Source organism: Notolabrus celidotus, chromosome 9 (genome assembly GCF_009762535.1).
Source record: "Notolabrus celidotus isolate fNotCel1 chromosome 9, fNotCel1.pri, whole genome shotgun sequence".
Taxonomy (NCBI): Eukaryota; Metazoa; Chordata; class Actinopteri; order Labriformes; family Labridae; genus Notolabrus; species Notolabrus celidotus.
This window is the reverse complement of record NC_048280.1, coordinates 37,032,277-37,053,128: the sequence shown is the minus strand read 5'-3', so window position 1 is coordinate 37,053,128 and position 20,852 is coordinate 37,032,277. Positions and strand designations below refer to the sequence as shown.

At 42.7% G+C, this 20,852-nt stretch overlaps 1 protein-coding gene across 1 annotated transcript in view; it reads right to left on the bottom strand.

Moving 5' to 3' along the window:
- Window positions 1-4,298: 4,298 nt before the first annotated feature.
- Window positions 4,299-20,852, bottom strand: part of LOC117818866 (tight junction protein ZO-2-like) — a 126,033-nt gene continuing 109,479 nt past the window's right edge. Inside the window, exons 16-23 of the mRNA XM_034691980.1 lie at window positions 20,581-20,660; window positions 20,242-20,452; window positions 20,018-20,118; window positions 14,863-15,081; window positions 13,351-13,455; window positions 9,610-10,107; window positions 7,947-8,032; window positions 4,299-4,681 (exon numbers count right to left, since the gene is read on the bottom strand). Coding sequence (XP_034547871.1) covers window positions 4,537-4,681; window positions 7,947-8,032; window positions 9,610-10,107; window positions 13,351-13,455; window positions 14,863-15,081; window positions 20,018-20,118; window positions 20,242-20,452; window positions 20,581-20,660 — 1,445 coding nt within the window. The 3' untranslated portion in view covers window positions 4,299-4,536. The remainder of the gene's footprint in view (window positions 4,682-7,946; window positions 8,033-9,609; window positions 10,108-13,350; window positions 13,456-14,862; window positions 15,082-20,017; window positions 20,119-20,241; window positions 20,453-20,580; window positions 20,661-20,852) is intronic.

The following is a 20,852-nucleotide window of genomic DNA, read 5'->3' as shown; positions in this document are numbered from 1 at the left end:
AGAGATGCTGGATCATCTCACATGATAAGATAAAATGTTACAGTTTTTCCACCACTGGACTTTTCTCCAGGGTCCCGGGAACTCACAGGACAAGTTAGAAGAACATCAGTTAACCCTCAAAGTCCCAGCTTTGGGGTGTTACCTTTTCAAGAACTTTATTTCACCCCGATACGCCCCACCTTAACACGGGACTTTCACCAGATCCGTGTCCGGACTGTCTCCGGTCCGCTGCAGTTCAGCTCCGTGCTCTCTCGTCCGTCAACACCCACCGGTTGTGTGTTGTGAGTGTTTTATTCTGAAAATTAACTGGATGTTTACATTTTGTTTTGGTGCCTGACTTCCTGTCCCGCCCCGCCTGCTCTGTTGAGATTGATATGAATGGAAGTCTTGTGTATCTGATCCAGAGGGTTCCGACCTGCTGGATCAGATACGCAGCCGGAACGCAACGGAGCGGATCCAGTGGAAGTTAACACATTGACTAGAATAGAAACCTGCCGTTACGGATCAGAGACGGACCGGACATGGATCTGGTGGAATATGGCCGTTAGTCTGTGGTGCTTCATGTGTCTGACATGTTGAACCTGTATTCAGACAGAAGGTTAGTAGGAGGCCAACTCTGCACAAAAGCAGGACTGTAAGGTATAAGGCAGAAGAAGAATCAGATATAAAGAAGGTCCACGATAAGGGTTAAATATTCCCTCTATGTGACGTTACAGGACTTTATTGCTTTGAAGGATCAGGTTCAGAATCAGCGGCTCGTTCTGTGTTCATCTGAAGCCCGGATGAGACCTTCAAACAGGTCTTCTCTGAAAGGATGACAGTCACTGAAACATGTGGTTAAGACTTTTGTTTTATTTGGTGTTTTAAGGTGAAAACATGGAAAACTCAGCAGAAACAGTTCAGTCATCCCTCTCACTCTCATGTGAAACCCTCTGCCAGGACACAGCACAGGACCGAGACCAGCGTCCAGGAGGAGGACGGCAGGCAGCACGCTGTAGCTCGTGTGTGGAGGTAAAGAGTGAACTGAGAAATACAATCAAGCATATTAGAAACATGTGAGACTCGACTCATTCACACACTGATACAGAGACCCGGACAGAGACCCAGATAGAGTCCCTCACAAAGCTGGGACGACTTCTCGTGGGTTGTGACCAGGCTCATCCCTCTCTGGTTCCTCTGGGTGTATAAATCCATTTAATCCCCTCTGTGGATGATTTAACACAAAAATGATTCAGCCAGCTCATTAAGGGTTTTACTCTCACTGTTCTCCATGTCTGCTAGGTTTGTGGAAGGAAATGTCTGCAGGATAGAGGACGTCACGTGTTTCTGTCTGTGGTTTATTCAGAGTATTAAAAGATGTTGGTGGATTCGGAGCCTCGGGCCATGAAAGGACAAAGCTGACAAAAGTGGGCGTCAGACGAGGCTTCGTTATGAAAGGGACAATCATATGATGACAGGATGAAGGCGTTAGGTGCATCCTGTTTAACAGATCGAAGGTTTCGGTATAAAATCTAGGCACGGCATCCAACAGCCTGAAATCTGGTTCATCTTCAGCGTCTCTTCTTCATCGTTCTTATCCTCAATAAACTCCACGATGAGACAAAACCAACAATGTCTGTTTCTGCGTGCTGTCTGGTCATGAAGAGGTTTGTTTATATATCAGTTTATAAAGGTGAGTTTATGAACAGCTGGACACTCAGTGTAACACACACTCTGAATCTGATTATAGAGACGTTTTTCTACAGCAGGAACTTCACCCCTGAACTATGTGCCTTTCATCTGGTGGACCCAGGGTCTAAATTTAGTTCAGGGGTAGATAATCTCCCCCCTAAAAAGCCCCTGCTAGGGGGGTAGTACTTTTCAAAGGTCCCGGGACTTTCGAGGGGTGGGGCCTGCAATGCTGAACGTGTCTGATTGGTAGATTAACCTCAGTGTTTTTATTCCTCCCTCCGTCCACAATAACATCACACACATCTGTGATTGACTTGATTTCTCTTTCTTTCATTAGTTTTTATTTGTTCTATCTTTTTTGTATGTGTGTGTACTTTTCAAAAGAAGAAGCTGTGATTCTCTTGATTTAGCAGCTTGTAACAGTAGTCTTCTCTCAGCCCACCGTGAATGCGTCTCTCCCGGTGTTCCGGTTTTAAAAGTGACCCTGTAAACTGGAGACCTTCAGCTGAACGTGTCAGTGTTTGTGGAGTTTACACAGCTGTTGAAACACAGAGGGAGTTCCTGGGAATGCAAACTAGTTTAGTTTTTATTAAGATTTCAAAATATCCTCATCAGATATTTAATGATCGTCTAAAGACGTTTATGAGGGATGCATCCGGCTGAAAGTCTCCAGTTAAAAGGGTCGCTGTTTAAACCAGAACACCGGTCGATCTCTGCCACGGCTTTTTGAATTCAAAAGGATTTTAAAGGCGTGTTGAAACGTCTTTGCTACTCGCGCTTATCTCCTCTCACGTGTTGATTCAGTGAATCCATCTGTGATGAAATATAGCACCATCTAAAACAGACCAGCTGAGTCTCTTCATGCTAACAGGCTAACTGTTGTGTTGCTCATAATGATACCTGCCTGTCCGTCTGCTTCTATGGTGTCATCTGTGATGAATGGCATTCCTCTTTGTTTTACTGCCCTCTACTGGTCTGGTGGTGTAGTGCATTTACTTTTTTTTCTCCATACGTCACTGGCCTGATTTGCACAATCTACCCGGGACTTCAGCCCGCGGTCGAAACGCAGACAACAATGGGGGCACAGGAACCTTTTAGTTCAGGGGAAAGTAGTTCTGGGGGCTAAAAGACCCCGGAACTCTTGGTCTAAATGCACCTTCTGTCTTTACAATGTTCTTTACAAACTATCCTCTCTGCAACACACACCTGTTATACTCTAGTGTTTAATTATTTGACTGAGCTGACACACTAATCTTCAAAGCTTCATTCTTTAAGGGTTTAAAAAATAGGTTTTTCCAGAGTCACATTTAAAGGCAGCAACAAAAGAAAAACTACGGTCAACTACGGAGGAGGCAAAGAGACGAGCACAGAATAAGATTTTAGGGTGGCCAATCCATTTCCAAGAGAGGCCACCCCCGACCATCCCTCTGGACACGCTCCTGTTACTCCGACATGTCTGTACTGACCGGGTTGAGACTCTTTTCGTTTGTACATGACGCTCACACCAGCTCAGTCCAGGGAGATAGCTTTACATTTAATGTAAAGCATCCTCTGTGGATCCAGCTCATCGTGTGTGTGACACATCTGAGCTGTGTCAGGATGAGAGCACACAGCGCAGCACCACCCGACAGAGTGTGGAGGTGCTGACAGCTCCTCTCCACAATCAGACGCAAAACAAGAGCACAACTGTAGAGGAGGACAACTCCAAGGACGTGTCTGTGGTTAAATATCAGCCTGCAATATGCTTTGTAAACGGGATCCTGAGACGGGGCATGTTGAATCTATGGTGCTATTCGTTCTTACAGACCTCACCCGTCAGTGTGAATGCGTTAAAATCTAAAAGACTAATTTGTGCAGATTAACTTCCTCTTCACTAACGGGGCTGATTCCATGAAATTGATTATTATTGCAACAAACTCTGGTTGTTTTATTGCTGAAGTGACGGGGCCTTCAGCTCCCTCCACTCTGATGACTCTACCCTAACATTTCCTTATAATTATACGACTCTTTATTGAGACATGGCAGAATGACAGGCTGCAGGGTGCCGGCTGTATTTCCGTGGGAGCGTTTCTGCAGACAGTACAGTGTGAGGAGGGGACAGCATTAAGGTTTCGGTGTCACTGGTTCCCTGGTTTCCCTTTAAGCTTGACAGCAGCAGAGGTTTCAGTATGGCTGGGCGGCTGAGGGCGAAGGAAAGACAACCCAAACCTCATGGGAATAACAAAAGGAAAAGGCACTTCAAAAAATCGTAACAAATTCCAGAGTTACAAGATAGAATATATATGTATATATATAGATATATACTGCATTGTCATATATATGTAGGAATGCAAAGACAGAGTATAAACACTGGACTTTAGATATATAATATATATATGCTGTATAATAGAATATATACGTAACCTTTGTTGATCATAGTAGGAGGAGCTTAAAAAGAAGGGGAGATGTGATAAAGCGCTTTGTGGGTCTGTTGAGGTTTTGTGAGGACAGAACTCGTGGCAAAAGGTTTCAGTTGCTGTGCACAAACTGAAAAGTTGCATAGGCAAGAAAACAAGTGGTTCCATAGTCACTCAGTCTGGACCATTAAAAGTGGTACGTAAGAAAGAATCACTCATATGAACACAAAGTAAGGTGGAGACAGTGTGGTCCTATCCAGACGGATAGCACGGATCCACTTCTTTGAAGCAAAAAACAAAACTAAGATTCTTTTCTGGTCGATAATAAAGAAGCAGGAGTCAGTTCAGAGTCAGCAGCGGGTTTGTGCAGACGTGATGGAATGGTTAGTGTGTGAACAGACTTCATGTGCAGTGCATGTGTACATGTTTGTCCAGGAGGCCGAGGGCAGCTGCTCTGTGCAGGGCCGGCCTACAGCTCCGTGTCCTGGTACTGGTAGGAGTTGGCATTGAAGTATCCTGTGTCGTCCACTCTCTCCTTTTCACTCAGGTAGAAGGGGCCTCCCTCTTTGGGAGGAGGAAGAGGAGGAGTCTGTGGGTCAGAGTGAGAGCTGGAGCTGCAAGGAGACAAAATATAGACACTTAGTCCGGACTGACTTTGAGTCAAAGTTGTTTCATTGAATCTGTTGACAGTTTGAGCAGAGTCAGTTCACGGCTCTGATCTAGATGGAGATTTATCACACTGGTTTTCATAAACAAGCTGCCCCACCCCCCATGTGAGACTGGCCCCAACATTAATGACTTTTAAATCCAGTCTTAAAACAGATTTTTACTCCTTGGCTTTTAACCCAGCATGACAGTTGTGTGGTCTCTGTCTTTGTCTGTTCTTTGATTGATTTTTAATTTGCTCTTACACTGTTTTTATTTTATTTTTTCGTGTTTTTTAACTATTTATACATTTTTTCACTTGTATTCAAGCGGCAACCTCCGGTCTAAAAATATGAGTCAATGTGGAAGTGTTAAAAACTGCAGTTCATGGAGGATCCGCTGGAGGCTGGCTCCGGAAGTACCAGAAGTCACATACACATGAATGGGAAAAAGCTGATCTTTGCAGCATTAATAAACATGTTTACAGCCTGGTTCAAAAGATGAGTGTAGTCTGAATAGCTCATTTCTCGATGTCCTCTCACTGTGAGGGGGGTGATTTTTTTTCTAATTTGGCCATTTCGAAGTTATTGAGATTACTAGTCTTCCAATGAGAGGCACAGCTGCCTGCAGGAACACTGCAGCTGTTGGCTAGGAGGCTCAAAGCCCGCCTCTTTACGTCACACTGGCTCCACAGAAGCAATATGGCTGCCGCTCCCAATTGGCTTCAAAACAGCTTTCAGAAACAGAAGAGTGACGTCACGGATACTACGTCCATATTTTATACAGTCTATGCTTGTATTATGTGTTATAAACTGCAGTTCCTCGAGTGTCCACTTGGGGCTTGCTGCAGAAACACCAGAAACCACATACACACCCATTCAAAGAAGCCGATCTTTACAGCAGAAATAAACATGTTTACAGCCTGGTTAAAAAAACGAGTGTAGTCTGGATAGCTCATTTCTCTATCAGCACACACTGTACGGGGGGTGAACTTTTTTATAACGCCTCAATTTTGAAGATATTAAGTTTCTGAGTTTTCCATTACGAGAGGTACAGCTGACTTGATTGAAAGGCAGGAATACTGCAGCTGTTGGCGAGGAGGCTCAAAGCCCGCCTCTTTACCTCACACTAAGTTAGGTTGAGTTCAGCATTTCCAATATGGCTGCCGCCGCCGCCGACCAGCTTCAAAACAGCGCTCAGGAACAGATGAGTGACGTCACGGAGACTACGTCCATTATTCATACAGTCTATGGTTACAACCCAACATTCAACAGAGGGAAGACGAAGAAGAAGCAGCAGAAGAAGAAGACTCAGTACCAGTTAGCTATCCTTTACTGCAGTCATGTCAGAGGAGATGACTGACCTATAAAAGTCTCCTCGCCAGTTCGGGAGTGTTTTTGATTTGGTAAAAGATGTGGTGTTTGTGGACACAGCAGAACCGACCTGTTCACCCACCTCCACCTCCATCATCCTGCAGATTTCATCTCCACGGAGAGACAGATTTAAAACTAGCGGGCTAGTCTCGGGACGGGAGGTGCAACATTACGTTTGATGTGTTGAATTATTAATATTATTATTATTATTATTATTGTTACAAGTTTTCCATGAATATGGTTATAATATCGTTATCATGAATGTTTCCGACCATGATAATGTCGAGGTAACTTTTATCCAATCATACCTCTTTCAACAACAGTCAGGCTGCCCCCTAAAGGCTGCTAATGGGAGTGCAGGCATGACACCAGAGGCTGCCTCCTCTTCTTCAGCTCATGTTGTGAATATTCTTTTATTTTAATACCTAACTGAATGTTTCCATCCTCACTGCTCTCTGCTTCTACCCTTCACTCTGGTGTTGTCACAATACTAAAGCTATTTTTATATGTTCAACACTTTAGATAGTTAATTTCAATGTTTATTTCTATGGGGCACCGTTTGTAAAGTTTTGCATACTGAAAAATAACAGTAACAATTCTCCACATATAGCTCCAAAACAAAATAAAAATGTAGAGTGAATTTTTGAAAGCCACTTTTTTTTAATCAGATTTAGAGGAACGTGACCTCCTTCACATTTACTTTAATTGTGAAAAATGTATTAAGTTAAAACCACTGTTAAATCCAAATGCTAAATATAAATAAAAATGTTAAATCTAAATGTTAAATATAGTTATAAATTTGAAATTTAAATATACATTTTAAATATTAAATATAAATTTTAATGGTACAGACAAGCTAAGTTGTTATTGCTAAGCCTGTATCACTTTATAAAGCTTTTATTTTGGTATTTCCGCTAGGTGGCAGTGTGAATTTACATATCAGCTAAATATTTAGGATTGTAGAGAAACATTTAACATTTAGATTTAACATTCAACATTTAAATTTAACAATCAACGTTTAACATTTACATTTAACATTTATATTTATATTTAAAATTAGAAATTTACATTTATGGTTCTATTTAACATTTAGATTTAACATTTAACATTTATATTTATACATCCCATTTATATTTATATTTAACATTTATATTTATACTTCAATTTTTTTTTAATTTTTTAGATTTAACATTTAACATTTATATTCATACTTCAAATTTATATTTAACATGTATACTAATATTTAGCATTTGGATTTAAATATGATTTAAACTTATTATATTTTTCACAACTAAATTAAATGTGAAGAAGATCACAAATATTCCTTTAAATGTGATAAAAAGTGACTTTTAAAAATTCATTCTACATTTTTATGAGGTTTTGGAGCTAAATGTGGAGAATTGTAGATGTTATTTTCAGTGTGCACAACTTTACAAATGGCACCCCATGTATTCCTGCTTACCTTATGTATCATCCATCTGTTTTCTAATATTATTGTTGCTTTATATCATCAGAAGAATATTGTCATTGTCATATAATATTTGCCTTTAAATGACTGCTGAGGATCGTTCCATATAAAGCAACGCACCTCACCTCAAATCCTGCGACAGACGCCCTCCATCCCTTCTTCATTTACACTGCAGCTGGTTCTTGTTTTACTTCTTCATCTTTCATCTGTTTGTGTTTCTATCTTTTCTGATCGTCATCACCAATTATCTTTTTCTTTGAATGTACAGAAAGGCTTCTGAGTTTTACAGCTCTATCTGTGATCTGTTGTAAACGACGCAGACAGACACACAAACACTCGGTCGAACACTCACAGCGGAGCTCGGAAACAGTCGTATGGCAGTAGTGAGCCTACCCGATAGGCTGAGGACGACTGTGATCCAGCTTGGCCGTCTTCACAGGGACAGCGTAGATGTCTGGATGCTTCTGAGCGATTTCCACCTGCAAACAGAGAGCAGCTCTTCAGAGTCTGTTTGGAGGAAGTAACTTTGCTGCCAACACTCTTAGTTCATGATGACTGCTGCAGCTCTGACGTGGAGCAGAAGACGAGGAGGAGGAGAAACACTTTCTGAGAGAGTATCAAACTGATGGAAACAACATGTGCATGGAGGTGAAGCGTGCACGGGGAGAGTGAAGTCTCCTCTGTGTTGGTTTATTCTCAAAGAAGCTAGATGACTTCATCTTTAAAGCTGAGCCTCCGCTTCTTTACAGAATGAAAATATGAACAAATCTTATATTGGAAATCTGTCCCTTCATCCGTCATCCATTCAGCCTATCCTGATCAGGGTCAAAGCTGTCATTGGGCGAGGTTGTCATTTGTTACCTCCAGGTTAGATTACTGTAACTCCCTTTTATCAGGCGTCCTAATAAATCTCTAAAGACTCTTCAGCTAGTTCAAAACGCTGCAGCTCGAGTACTGACTAAAACCAGGAAGAGAGAGCACATCTCTCCAGGGTTAGCTTCTCTACACTGACTCCCCATAAAATCTAGACTAGAATTTAAAATCCTTCTTCTGACCTCCAAAGCTCTTAATGATCAGACACCTTCATATCTTAAAGAGCTCATAGTGACCTATTACCCCTCTAGAACACTACGCTCCCAACATGCAGGCCTGCTGGTCCTACCTAAAGTCTCTAAAAGTAGTATGGGAGGTAGAACCTTCAGTTATCAGGCCCCTCTCCTTTGGAATCATCTACCAGTCAGGGTCCGGGAGGCAGACACCCTCTCTACTTTTAAGAGTAGGCTTCAAACTTTCCTTTTTGATAAAGCTTATAGTTAGAGCTGGATCAGGCTTGGACCAGCTCTTGGTTATGCTGCTATAGGCTTAGACTGCCGGGGGAACTGGAACACTGGCACACTGGGATCCTATCTCACCCCCAACCCCCCATCACTTACTTTAACTCTCCCTGTCCCATTAAAGTTACTAACCATAGACCTTTCTGGAGTCCCTGAGCTCCCTTGTCTCGTAGGTTCCTCTGAGCTGCCGTAGACGTCCTCCTGCTGTGGACGTTCCAGACTCCAGCTGATACGGACGTGCTGGACTCCAGCGGCAACAGCTACTACTACTCGTCTCATCACTATCACCGCTCCCTCTCTCTCTTATTCTCCTCTATCCCTCTTTCCAGACCCAACTCGGTCGAGGCAGATGTCTGACTAACATGAGTCTGGTTCTGCTCGAGGTTTCTGCCTGTTAAAGGAAGTTTGTCCTCTCCACTGTAACTAGCTAAATACTGTGAGGTGCAATGCTCATGGTGGATTAAGGTGGGGTCAGACTGAGTCTTATCCTGTCTTAGTGTTGGGTCTCTGTTCATAATTTGACATAGAGTGGTCTAGATTAATTGATTGCTTGATTGATTGATTGAGGTGGGGTACATCAAAGAGCTAACACAGAGACAACATGACTATCAAATACGTGCGGTCTAAACTGGTCTAAACTGGTCTAAACTGGACTCCAACGCTGTCCCCTGCAGTTTGTGATGAACCAATATGACCAATAGGAGCACTGAGTGTGTACCCACCCTGGCGTTGTGTGCCTCCTGCACCTCCAGAATCCTCTGTGCTCGGGCAAAGTGATCCATCTTCTCGAAGGCTTTAATCTTCCCCATGAAGGTCCTCATGGACGGATCCTCCACCGGGCTGTCCTCCGCTGACTCCTCCTGCTTCCTGCAGGCTACCACACCTGCACCGGGCAGAGCAGGAGATCGAACCGCTGCCTCCGCCGTGCTCCCGCCTCTGCTGGGAGGTTTGAGGGCAGGTAGAGGCTGGGGGGCTCCCAGTGGCCGCATGTTGCTGCTGGAGCTGAAGTGGTGGAGCGGGGGTGGGGGCGGCGGGCCGGAGAAGCCGGTGGAACGTGAGATGGGGGGCGGAGGATCGTTGTTACTGCTGGCAGGGCTGCTGCTGGAGGGAGAGTCATAACTTCTGCTGCTGGGGGGTGGAGGGTGGTGTTGACGGTGGTGATGGTGTAGGCTGGTGGAGCCGGACATGAGGACAGGCGTGTCCCTTAAAGTAAGTTTCACCTGAAGGAGGAGAAGAAGAGAGTCAGGACCTGAACTTCAGTGTGACGGTCACAGTTCACACAGACAGAGCTGACTCAGCAGACCCTGATCCTCTATGAAGCTGATGGGTAAAACCATCTGTCCTGAACTCTTCAGGTCTTTGAGAGTCTGAGGCAGAAATCTTTCCTTATGTTGTTTCAGACACTTCCACTAACAGGTGTGATCACCTCTGTGTGTTCAATAATCTCTACTTTTAAGAGTAGGCTTCAAACTTTCCTTTTTGATAAAGCTTATAGTTAGAGCTGGATCAGGCTTGGACCAGCTCTTAGTTATGCTGCTATAGGCTCAGACTGACACAATGGGATCCTGTCTTTCCCTCTCTCTCCTCTCTCTGCCTGTCTCTTACTTTAACTCTTCCTGTCCCATTAAAGTTACTAACCATAGACCTTTCTGGAGTCCCTGAGCTCCCTTGTCTCGTAGGTTCCTCTGGATCTCTGCTGCTGTGGACGTTCCAGACTCCAGCTGCTACAACTACTACTATCTGTCTCACCACTATCATCTCTCTCTCTCTCTTCATCTCCCTCTATCCCTCTCTCCAACACGGTCTCAGCAGATGTGTGTCTAACATGAGTCTGGTCCTGCTGGAGGTTTCTGCCTGTTAAAGGAAGTTTGTCCTTGCCACTGTAACTTGCTAAATGCTGCAAAGTGCTCTGCTCATGGTGGATTAAGATGAGATCAGACTGAGTCCTGTCTGGAAGATGGGACTGGATCTGATCCTGTCTTGATGTTGGGTCTTTGTTAATAATAGAACATAGAGTACGGTCTAGACCTGCTCTGTTCTTCATTCTTGTGCAGGGGGAACTACTTTGACACAGCATTTACTACAACGCTCATTTAATCTGGGAACCCTCCAGGATCTGTTTCTAACCCGGTTCATGGAGGCTCGCAGAAGGAAAGACATCACAGATCAGAGTCAGACTTCAGAGCTACAGTCTACGAGAGAAAAGCACAAGAAGTTTAAAGAGGTTTTCATTCCAACTGAGCAGCAGCTGCTCCAACTCTTTGAGTGTTTTAGACAAATAGTTGCTGCCACATGTTGGAGTGAAAACCTGAACTCCGTCTAGGCTGAACACCATCACACACGCCCACCACCCTGCACCAGCTACAGAGGGGGATTGTGGGTACCCGTGTGGTCCAGTGAGCTTCTGTTGGAGGAGTCGGAGCTGCAGGGAGACGCGTGTCTCCGGATCAGGCCGTTCCTCAGAGGGAAGGACAGTTTGTTCCTCTGGATGGAGGAGAAGAACTGGAGGATGTGCAGGTGAGAGTTACTGCAGGTACTTACTGTTTGGAGCTGTGACCACACAAAGTCATCTGAAACACTGGAACCTGACACACAGGACACTCCTTCATACATGAGACATTATTTAACAGACTGGACTCTGGAGATGAACCCTTCATGTTTACTGAAGTTACAAAACAAAGGTACGTTTCACCATCAACACTCTTTTTGGGGATAGTGACTCTGATGAGCTGTTTAAGGTGCATTTCAACAAAGAGTTCCAGGGTCTTTTAGTCCCCAGAACTACTTTCCCCTGAACTAAAAGGTTCCTGTGCCCCCATTAGGCGTTTTTTTCGACCGCAGGAACTTGGAGGAACCAGGGTCTAAATTTAGTTCAGGGGTAGTTAATCTCCCCCCTGAAAAGCCCCTGCTGGGGGGGGGTTGTACTTTTCAAAGGTCCTAGGACTTTCGGTTAACTGTTACGGTGTTTGTGGAGTTTACACAGTTGTTGAAACACAGAGTGAGTTCCTGGGAATGCAAACTAGTTTAGTTTTTATTAAGATTTCAAAATATTATTTAATATCTTTTTTTTTCTCCATATGTCACTGGCCTGATTTGCCTGCGGTCGAAACACAGACAACAATGGGGGCACAGGAACTTTTTAGTTCCGGGGAAAGTAGTTCTGGGGGCTAAAAGACCCTGGAACTCTTGCTCGAAATACACCTATTGTTGTCTGCGTATTGACCGCGGGATGAAGTCCTGGGTAGATTCTGCAAATCAGGCCAGTGACGTATGGAGAATAAATAAAAGTAATCTACCAATCAGACACGTTCAGCATTGCAGGCCCTGTCTCCCTGAAAGTCCCTTGACCTCTGAAAAGTACTACCCCCCTAGCAGGGGCTTTTTAGGGGGGAGATTAACTACCCCTGAACTAAATTTAGACCCTGGTTCCTCCTGTTGAAACGCACGTAGTTCAGGGGTAAAGTTCCTGCGGTTGAAAAACGCCTTTAGTTCATGTCCCCCAGGTTAAAAGGTTTGAGGGACTCAGTGATCCTGTCTGACGTGATGGTGCGATGAAATGAAGTCATTACAGGCTGTTCAGACGTGGTGAAGACGGTTTGAGAAACACTTCCTTCTCTTCAGCTTTCCTTTTGAAATAACTTCACTGATGAGTGCATGTTCTCTGTCTGTGGAGAGTGAGTGTAGAGTGTTCATGTTGCTGCTCAGGTGTGTCTATTTCAGGTGCTAAGATTGTCTGGTTGGCATAGACAGGAATGCATTGGTTAAATGAACCTGTGTCCTAACAGCATGCAAAGCAGGCGAGCCACACCAATAAAACCAGCTGACCCCACTGGGCCTCATTCACCAACTTCCTCTTCAGCAGAACAGTTCTCACCTGTGTTCTTGAATTAATGTATGCCATGTCCTCGTAAGCTTGAAGCTCCTGCTCCATAAGTATACGCCCCTTAAATGCCCATATAAGGGCATTACACTGCAGGGCCACACCATAGACTATATAAATAATGGACCTAGTCTCCATGACGAAGGCTTCATGGTGTGATCTGAAGCTGGCATGCTGTGAGGACACGTTGTATAAAAAGGTGATGTGTTATAAGTGAAAACAACAGAGCTGTCCCTCTATCCTCATGTTCAGTAGAAACGCAGAGAGAGATGGGCTGGTGGAACCTTTTAGTTCCCTGAAATGTAGTCCCTGGGTCAAAAGGTTCTTGGTACTGTTAGTGTAGACATGGTTAAAGCTAATGGACTGATTCTGTCTGGGCTCTTTATCAGTGTTTAGATGATGTGGTAGATTCAGCAAACATTATAAATACAGAACAAACAGGTAAACTGATGATAGGCTGTATCTTCACTATGAACACACTCGTTCTTAAAGACACCACCACTGTTTCCAGAGAGCTCAGGTCACTGTGTGTACTTTGTGTGTACTTTGTGTGTACTTTGTGTGTACTTTGTATACCTCTCACCTTCTCTGTTAAGAAGACAGGTGGGGGACTCGACCTGCTCAGGACTTCGTGGCTGCTGATCTTCCTCATTCGACTCCTGATGTCTGGACTGTACCTGCGCAAGATCTACAAACACACAGGCGCGCACATGCACACGCACACACACACACACAGCAAAGAGGGAGGGACAGTGGACGTAACCATGACAGTTCATAAATAAAGATTTGTCAGATTGAAATGTCGTCATGTTGTGGAAACTTAAAAATGTGCTTTAATTTTTCAGTTTTTAGAGTTAAAGGCGTATCCTGCATCTACTTTGTTTACATTAGATACAGTTCAGGTGTGTACCAACCTGTCTCCTACTAACCATCAAACCATGACACAAACACTGACGCACCTGAGAAACCAACTGTAAGAAACAACTATCACAGTTAGGAGTGACACAAACTACTGATACAGCAATATTTCATCGTCCTGTGTGATAGAGTATCGATATGAGGGGCTGAATATCGATACTTTAATTAGGTAAATACAGCGCTGGATAAGAATAGATTTTAAGATAATTTCATTGGTTTTTAAATCTCTTAATGGTCTTCCTTCTAATTTATTTTTATTGTTATGAGAGGGAAAATACAGGAGAGCAAAGGTCTGTGTGTGTTCAGGTGTGTGTTCAGGTCTGTGTGTGTTCAGGTGTGTGTTCAGGTCTGTGTGTGTTCAGGTGTGTGTTCAGGTTTGTTTGTGTTCAGGTCTGTGTGTGTAGGTCTGTGTGTGTTCAGGTGTGTGTTCAGGTCTGTTTGTGTTCAGGTCTGTGTGTGTAGGTCTGTGTGTGTTCAGGTCTGTGTGTTCAGGTCTGTGTGTGTTCAGGTCTGTGTGTGTGTAGGTCTGTGTGTGTTCAGGTCTGTTTGTGTTCAGGTGTGTGTTCAGGTCTGTTTGTGTTCAGGTCTGTGTGTGTTCAGGTCTGTGTGTGTAGGTCTGTGTGTGTGTAGGTCTGTGTGTGTTCAGGTCTGTTTGTGTTCAGGTCTGTGTGTTCAGGTCTGTGTGTGTTCAGGTGTGTGTTCAGGTCTGTTTGTGTTCAGGTCTGTGTGTTCAGGTCTGTGTGTGTTCAGGTGTGTGTTCAGGTCTGTTTGTGTTCAGGTCTGTGTGTGTAGGTCTGTGTGTGTTCAGGTCTGTGTGTGTTCAGGTCTGTGTGTGTTTAGGTCTCTGTGTGTTCAGGTCTATGTGTGTTCAGGTCTGTGTGTGTTCTGGTCTCTGTGTGTTCAGGTCTCTGTGTGTTCTGGTCACTGTGTTTTCAGGTCTGTGCGTGTTCAGGTCTGTGTGTGTAGGTCTGTGTGTGTTTAGGTCTCTGTGAGTTCTGGTCACTGTGTTTAGGTCTGTGTGTGTTCAGGTCTGTGTGTGTTCAGGTCTGTGTGTGTTCAGGTCTGTGTGTGTTCAGGTCATTGTGTGTTCAGGTCTGTGTGTGTGTTCAGGTCTACGTGTGTTCAGGTCTGTGTGTGTTCAGGTCTGTATGTGATCAGGTCTGCGTGTGTTTCTGACCTCCTCAGCTGAGACCGGTTCAGACGAGCGGCTGATGGCGGAGATGTGCATCATCTCGGCGTCGTGCTCGTTGTCCGTGTAGGTCCCGCCCTCATCTGGGGTGTCGTCCAGGTCGGAGGTCAGCCGGCTGTCCATGCTGAGGTAGTCGGCGGACATGGCGGACAGGTAGGACAGGCGCTCCACGTCCTGGCAGTCCAGATCAGTCTCTACTCCCTCCAGCTAGAAGAGACACATGGTGGATCTTGGGTGTACAGGCAGGAAGGATGGACAGACGGATAGCACGAGAACAAGAGAGAAGAAAGAAAGACAAACAGAACCGAGCTGTAGAGCACTACTGACAGGAAGTAAAGAGACACAGTGAGCATGCTCAGAGCGCACACACAGGTGGCTGCTAGGGGGACAGGTGGACAGAGGGGCAGTCGCTTCACTACAGTCTAGACTAGAAAACACTCAGTGACATAACAAGAACTCTGTCCTCTGGTCTGACATCATCTCTTTAAAGAACATGAGGATGACGTGGAACCGTCACAGACTCTCAGCTGTCTTCTTCACAGGACGTAAAAACCTTTCTATTTCTGAGGAGCAACGTAGACCAGAGTCTAGCTCCTCACATGTAATCCATGACGTGGTCCAAACAGAACATGGACATGATCCAGTACTTGGGATCAACGTCTCCTCTCGTCTCTTTATTTAGCCCTTAAGACCTCTTTAAGTTTTATTTAAATGATGTAGTCTCAGTTAAATTCATGTCATGTTTTGGAGATTTCTCTCTGTGCATACGTTTCCAAAGTAAAGGAGAGAGTTTCTGGAGGAGAGTGTGCAGCACAGAGCTGCTTGGTGTGATGGAGCTCAGTGTTTCCCTGTACATGTACTAACTTTCACTTTTACTCTCATACCACTTCTACTGATAACAGGTGACCTGCATGAGGACTCAGCTTATCAATAATGAAGCGCTTCACAACAATCCAAATTAAGAAAGCACAAAATAACTGTCAGGTCAAACTGTAAAATTAAAATAAATAACAGTAGAAAAAAATAATTCAATAAGCTTTAATATATTAAAATAACTATAAATAAAATCTATAACTTTATCCTCCGTACCTTTATGGAAATAAGAATATATTTAGTAAAACTAAACGTATGCTGCTGTGCAGAGGGGATAGATAGATAGATAGATAGATAGATAGATAGATAGATAGATAGATAGATAGATAGATAGATAGATAGATAGATAGATAGATAGATAGATAAAATGTTACGATAATGACTAGATGAATAAACTAAATCATGAATAAATTAGTTAATATGTAATATTAATTGTTAAGTAAACAACGAAGAATCAGTCGCTAGCAGCATCTACCCAGAAGGACTTGATCTGTCTCATCAGGTGTACCTGGTGCAGGTAAATCAGAGCCAAAACGCTGCACTATTTAATTTAATTTAATTTTTTTATTTATTCTATTTTTATTTGATTTTTATTTTTTTATTTGTTCTATTTTTGTTTGATCTTTATTTTTTTAATTTATTCTCTTTCTATTTTTATTTGATCTTTATTTTTTTATTCATTCTTTTTCTATTTTTATTTGATCTTAATTTTTTAATTTATTCTATTACTATTTTATCTTAATTTTTGTATTCATTCTTTTTCTATTTTAATTTGATCTTTATTTCTTAATTTATTCTTTTTTTATTTGATCTTTATTTTTTAATTTATTCTATTTTTATTTGATTTTTATTTTTTAATTTGTTCTATTTTTATTTGATCTTTATTTTTTAATTTATTCTATTTCTATATTTGTTTGATCTTTATTTTTTATTTAATTCTATTTCTATTTTTATTTCAGCTTTATTTTTTATGTATTCTATTTCTATATGTATTTCATCTTTATTTTTTGATTTATTCTATTTCTATTTTCATTTGATCTTTATTTCTTAATTTATTCTTTTTTTATTTGATCTTTATTTTTAAATTGATTCTATTATTATTTTATCTTTTTTTTAATTGATTCTATTTTTATTTGATCTTTATTTTTTTATTCATTCTTTTTTTTTATCTTTATTTTTTAATTTATTCTATTACTATTTTATCTTTATTTTTGTATTCATTCTTTTTCTATATTTGTTTGATCTTTATTTTTTATTTAATTCTATTTCTATTTTTATTTCATTTTTATTTTTTATTTATTCTATTTCTATATGTATTTTATCTTTATTTTTTGATTTATTCTATTTCTATTTTTATTTGATCTTTATTTTTTTAATTTATTCTATTATTATTTTATCTTTTTTTAATTGATTCTATTTTTATTTGATCTTCATTTTTTTATTTATTCTATTTTTATTTGATCTTTATTTGATCTTTATTTGATCTTTATTTCATTTTAGATTATCTGTCCTTTCAAGTTGGGACACTGCACGGAAATTAAATAACTGGACAATAACATCAGCATCAACCAGTCACACAACTTCAGAACAAAGCATGACAGGAGGGACAGACTGAGACCTCTCTCTCTGATCACCTGCAGAGCATGAGTCTGGAGCTGCAGGTGATCAGACATGAGGGACAGAGAGCGATGAGACCATCTCAATCAGTGATCTACTGATGACAACAGGAACATGTGAATATGCTAGAGTGGTTGCTCAGATATCGTCTGTGTGCAGGAGACACTGGAGTCTACAGTGGAGACTGTTTTCTACAGGTAGAGAGAGAAACCCTGTGAAGGTTTTGTTCCCTTGCGAGTCAAGACAACAGAAATGTCTCTGTGCTTTAAAAACAAATCTCAATTCAACACGTAGACACACGAGCTGCAGACTTTTTATACACTACGTCTGTGTTATTACACTGCTTCACACTTTGAACAAGTGGACTATAGTTGGGTATAAGTTATGAATATGATATGTATACGCCCAAAACTGAAAAAAATCATCAATAATTCAGTGTATGTCAGTGTTTTAGAGGCATTTTGATACGTCAGGGAAACACTGGCTAAATCATCAAGGTGTGACAGGGACATTATGTAAGTTTGATCCAATTAAAACAACCAATACAAGTTGCTCTTATTTACTTTTAACAAGCCAACACACTCTGACTCAGCTGGTGGTGGTATGCCAACTACCATCACACACAGAGAAGGAGAAGCACAGCTGCAACAAGCTGATGATGGGGTAAAGATGGCGTCACCGGTGTGGATGTTTTCACTGTTTCAGAGGAGAACACGATCTAAACTCACAAAACATGCTGCAAGTATTCAGAGAGGAGGAAAAAGTTTTCTCTCAAGTTTTAACACAAATGGATGCTGTATGCTGCAATAAACTTATTAAGAAAACGTGAGTTGTCTGACTGAACTATCTTTAAGTCACCTGAGAAGTCGTCATCACAGCTAGCATTAGCTCTGAGTGCTGTAGTGCTGATTCAGCAGACCTGTGAGAGCTGCAGAGAGTTCATCAGAGACAAAGCTGCAGCAGTGAACGATAAACTCAGTGAGTGTTCAGCACCTGATGGTCACCTTCTTCCAGGTAGAGACCCAGGACTTCAGCAGTTCATATCTGGACCAGTATCCTGAGTCTCCTAGCTCTGCAGACTCTCCCTGCCCTGTATGATGTGGTCTCTACAAACACTTACAGTCTGATCCACAACAAGGTCAGGGACACAAGTCTGACCACGGACAGACGGACTTCTGACGATAGTCCAGAGAGGATGCTGAGTGTGACGGCCCAGTGTCCTATCTCCTATCTCACCCCCTTCCCCCCAACCCCCTCATCACTTACTTTAACTCTTCCTGTCCCATTAAAGTTACTAACCATAGACCTTTCTGGAGTCCCTGAGCTCCCTTGTCTCGTAGGTTCCTCTGAGCTGCCGTAGACGTCCTCCTGCTGTGGACGTTCCAGACTCCAGCTGATACGGACGTGCTGGACTCCAGCGGCAACAGCTACTACTACTCGTCTCATCACTATCACCGCTCCCTCTCTCTCTTATTCTCCTCTATCCCTCTTTCCAAACCCAACTGGGTCGAGGCAGATGTGTGTCTAACATGAGTCTGGTTCTGCTCGAGGTTTCTGCCTGTTAAAGCAAGTTGTTCCTCTCCGCTGTAACTAGCTAAATACTGTGAGGTGCAATGCTCATGGTGGATTAAGGTGGGGTCAGACAGAGTCTTATCCTGTCTTGGTGTTGGGTCTCTGTTCATAATTTGACATAGAGTGGTCTAGACCTGCTCTGTTTGTAAAAGAGTCTTGAGATAATGTTTGTTGTGATTTGGTGCTATACAAATAAAGATTGATTGATGGATTGATGAAGACGTTACTGCAGCTCAGGAGAGCTCGGGTTCACAGGGACTGAATCCATGAAGAGTCAGAGCTTTGTTTCTGTGAGTGAACTACAGAGACTTCAGTGACAGCTGTGAGGATAAGAAGATGTATATGTCCATCTTTGCTCTCTGAATCTCAGCCTCTCTTGCCCTCAGGTGAGCAGAAACGACACAGGTTGCTAATCTTGTTAGTATAATGTTGCGGATATTGAATGGGGAAGCTGGTTATGCTAAAGGGGGCGGAGCTAACTTCCTACTTCAACCCGTAGCAGGATTCAAGTGACAGATAAAGTGTTTCACAACTCAGCAGATAATCCTCCTCCCTCTCTGTCCTCACAGTGAGCTCCTGTTTATTCCTGATCCCATAAAAACAGGTAGAGTCACAGAGTTTGGGGAAGCTGCACAGAGATAGAATCAAAGTGTCCCATATATTCCAGATGAGTGAATCTCCACTGGTCCATACGTCACACCTCACATCACCGGGTGATCTGCACGCTGATCGGCTATTGCTGGGTGATGGATTCACTGGAGTTCAGATATTTCAACTCTCATGAATTATTCATGCAATTCGCCCAATTCGCGCCACCAGACCTCTACTTAAGTCTATTTGGGTCTCTACGTTGACTTAACATGTAATTAATGAGCATTTTAATATTAGCTATCAACTCATAAAAACTCACATCATCATTCCTTCTTTTAAGAGACACGTTGAATCGACTTTGCTTCTGTCCCTCTCTCTGACATACAGAAATACTTCACTCATTGTATCTCAGAAGACGCTCTACAATCCAGCAGATAACCTGGTGAACCAAAGGTGTGTGAATCAAAGTGTGTACTGACTGTGTGTTTACCTTTCCGTCCGAGACCCACACGGCCTGCATCTGCTGCTCTCTGATGGAGTCTTTGACGCTGCCGTACCAGGCGTCGTTGGCTGAGTTCAGATCGATAGTGGCTGGAAGACAAAACCATCATCCTGAGCACTGATGACAGCAGACACTGACTGAACGTCTGTGTGTGTGTGTGTGTGTGTGTGTGTGTGTGTGTGTGTGTGTGTGTGTGTGTGTGTGTTTCTCACCAGTGAACAGGTGTGGGCAGGTCTTCCTCAGCTTGACGGCCTGCTCGTACAGTTTGCGGGCACTGCGGTTGGAGTTGGGGGCGATCCTCTGTCTGATGGCCTTGATGCCGTGTTTGCTGTCGGGGTTGAAGAAGATGACGATGGGGTACCACTGGGTGTAGTTCAGGGTGTCCACGGCTTTGGGCGTCACATCCAGCAGGGCGTGTTTGTCCTGTGAGGGAGCAGGTCATCGTTAGAGACTCAGAGGCTTCACTTAGTCCTCTGAGTTCATGAGGTCCCAGTTTGTCAGATACACTAAAACCTGAAGAGAACCCGTGGGACCGGACACATAGGCCGTACCTGCTCGATGATTTGTCTGATGGTGTTCAGGCGAACCACTCCTGATGACTTCTCAGAGCCGGCGTCCTTGGGCTCCGTTTCTAATGGATAAGAACAGACACAGTTCAGAATCAGAAATACTTTATTTATCACAGGGAGGGAAATTACAAAGCTCTAATAAACAGTATGTAAGAAAGTTAGATTTTAATAGAAGAAGGAATAAAGTAAGATTTAAATAACAATAAAATAAAATAAAGATCAAATAAAAATAGAATAAATAAATAAATAAAATT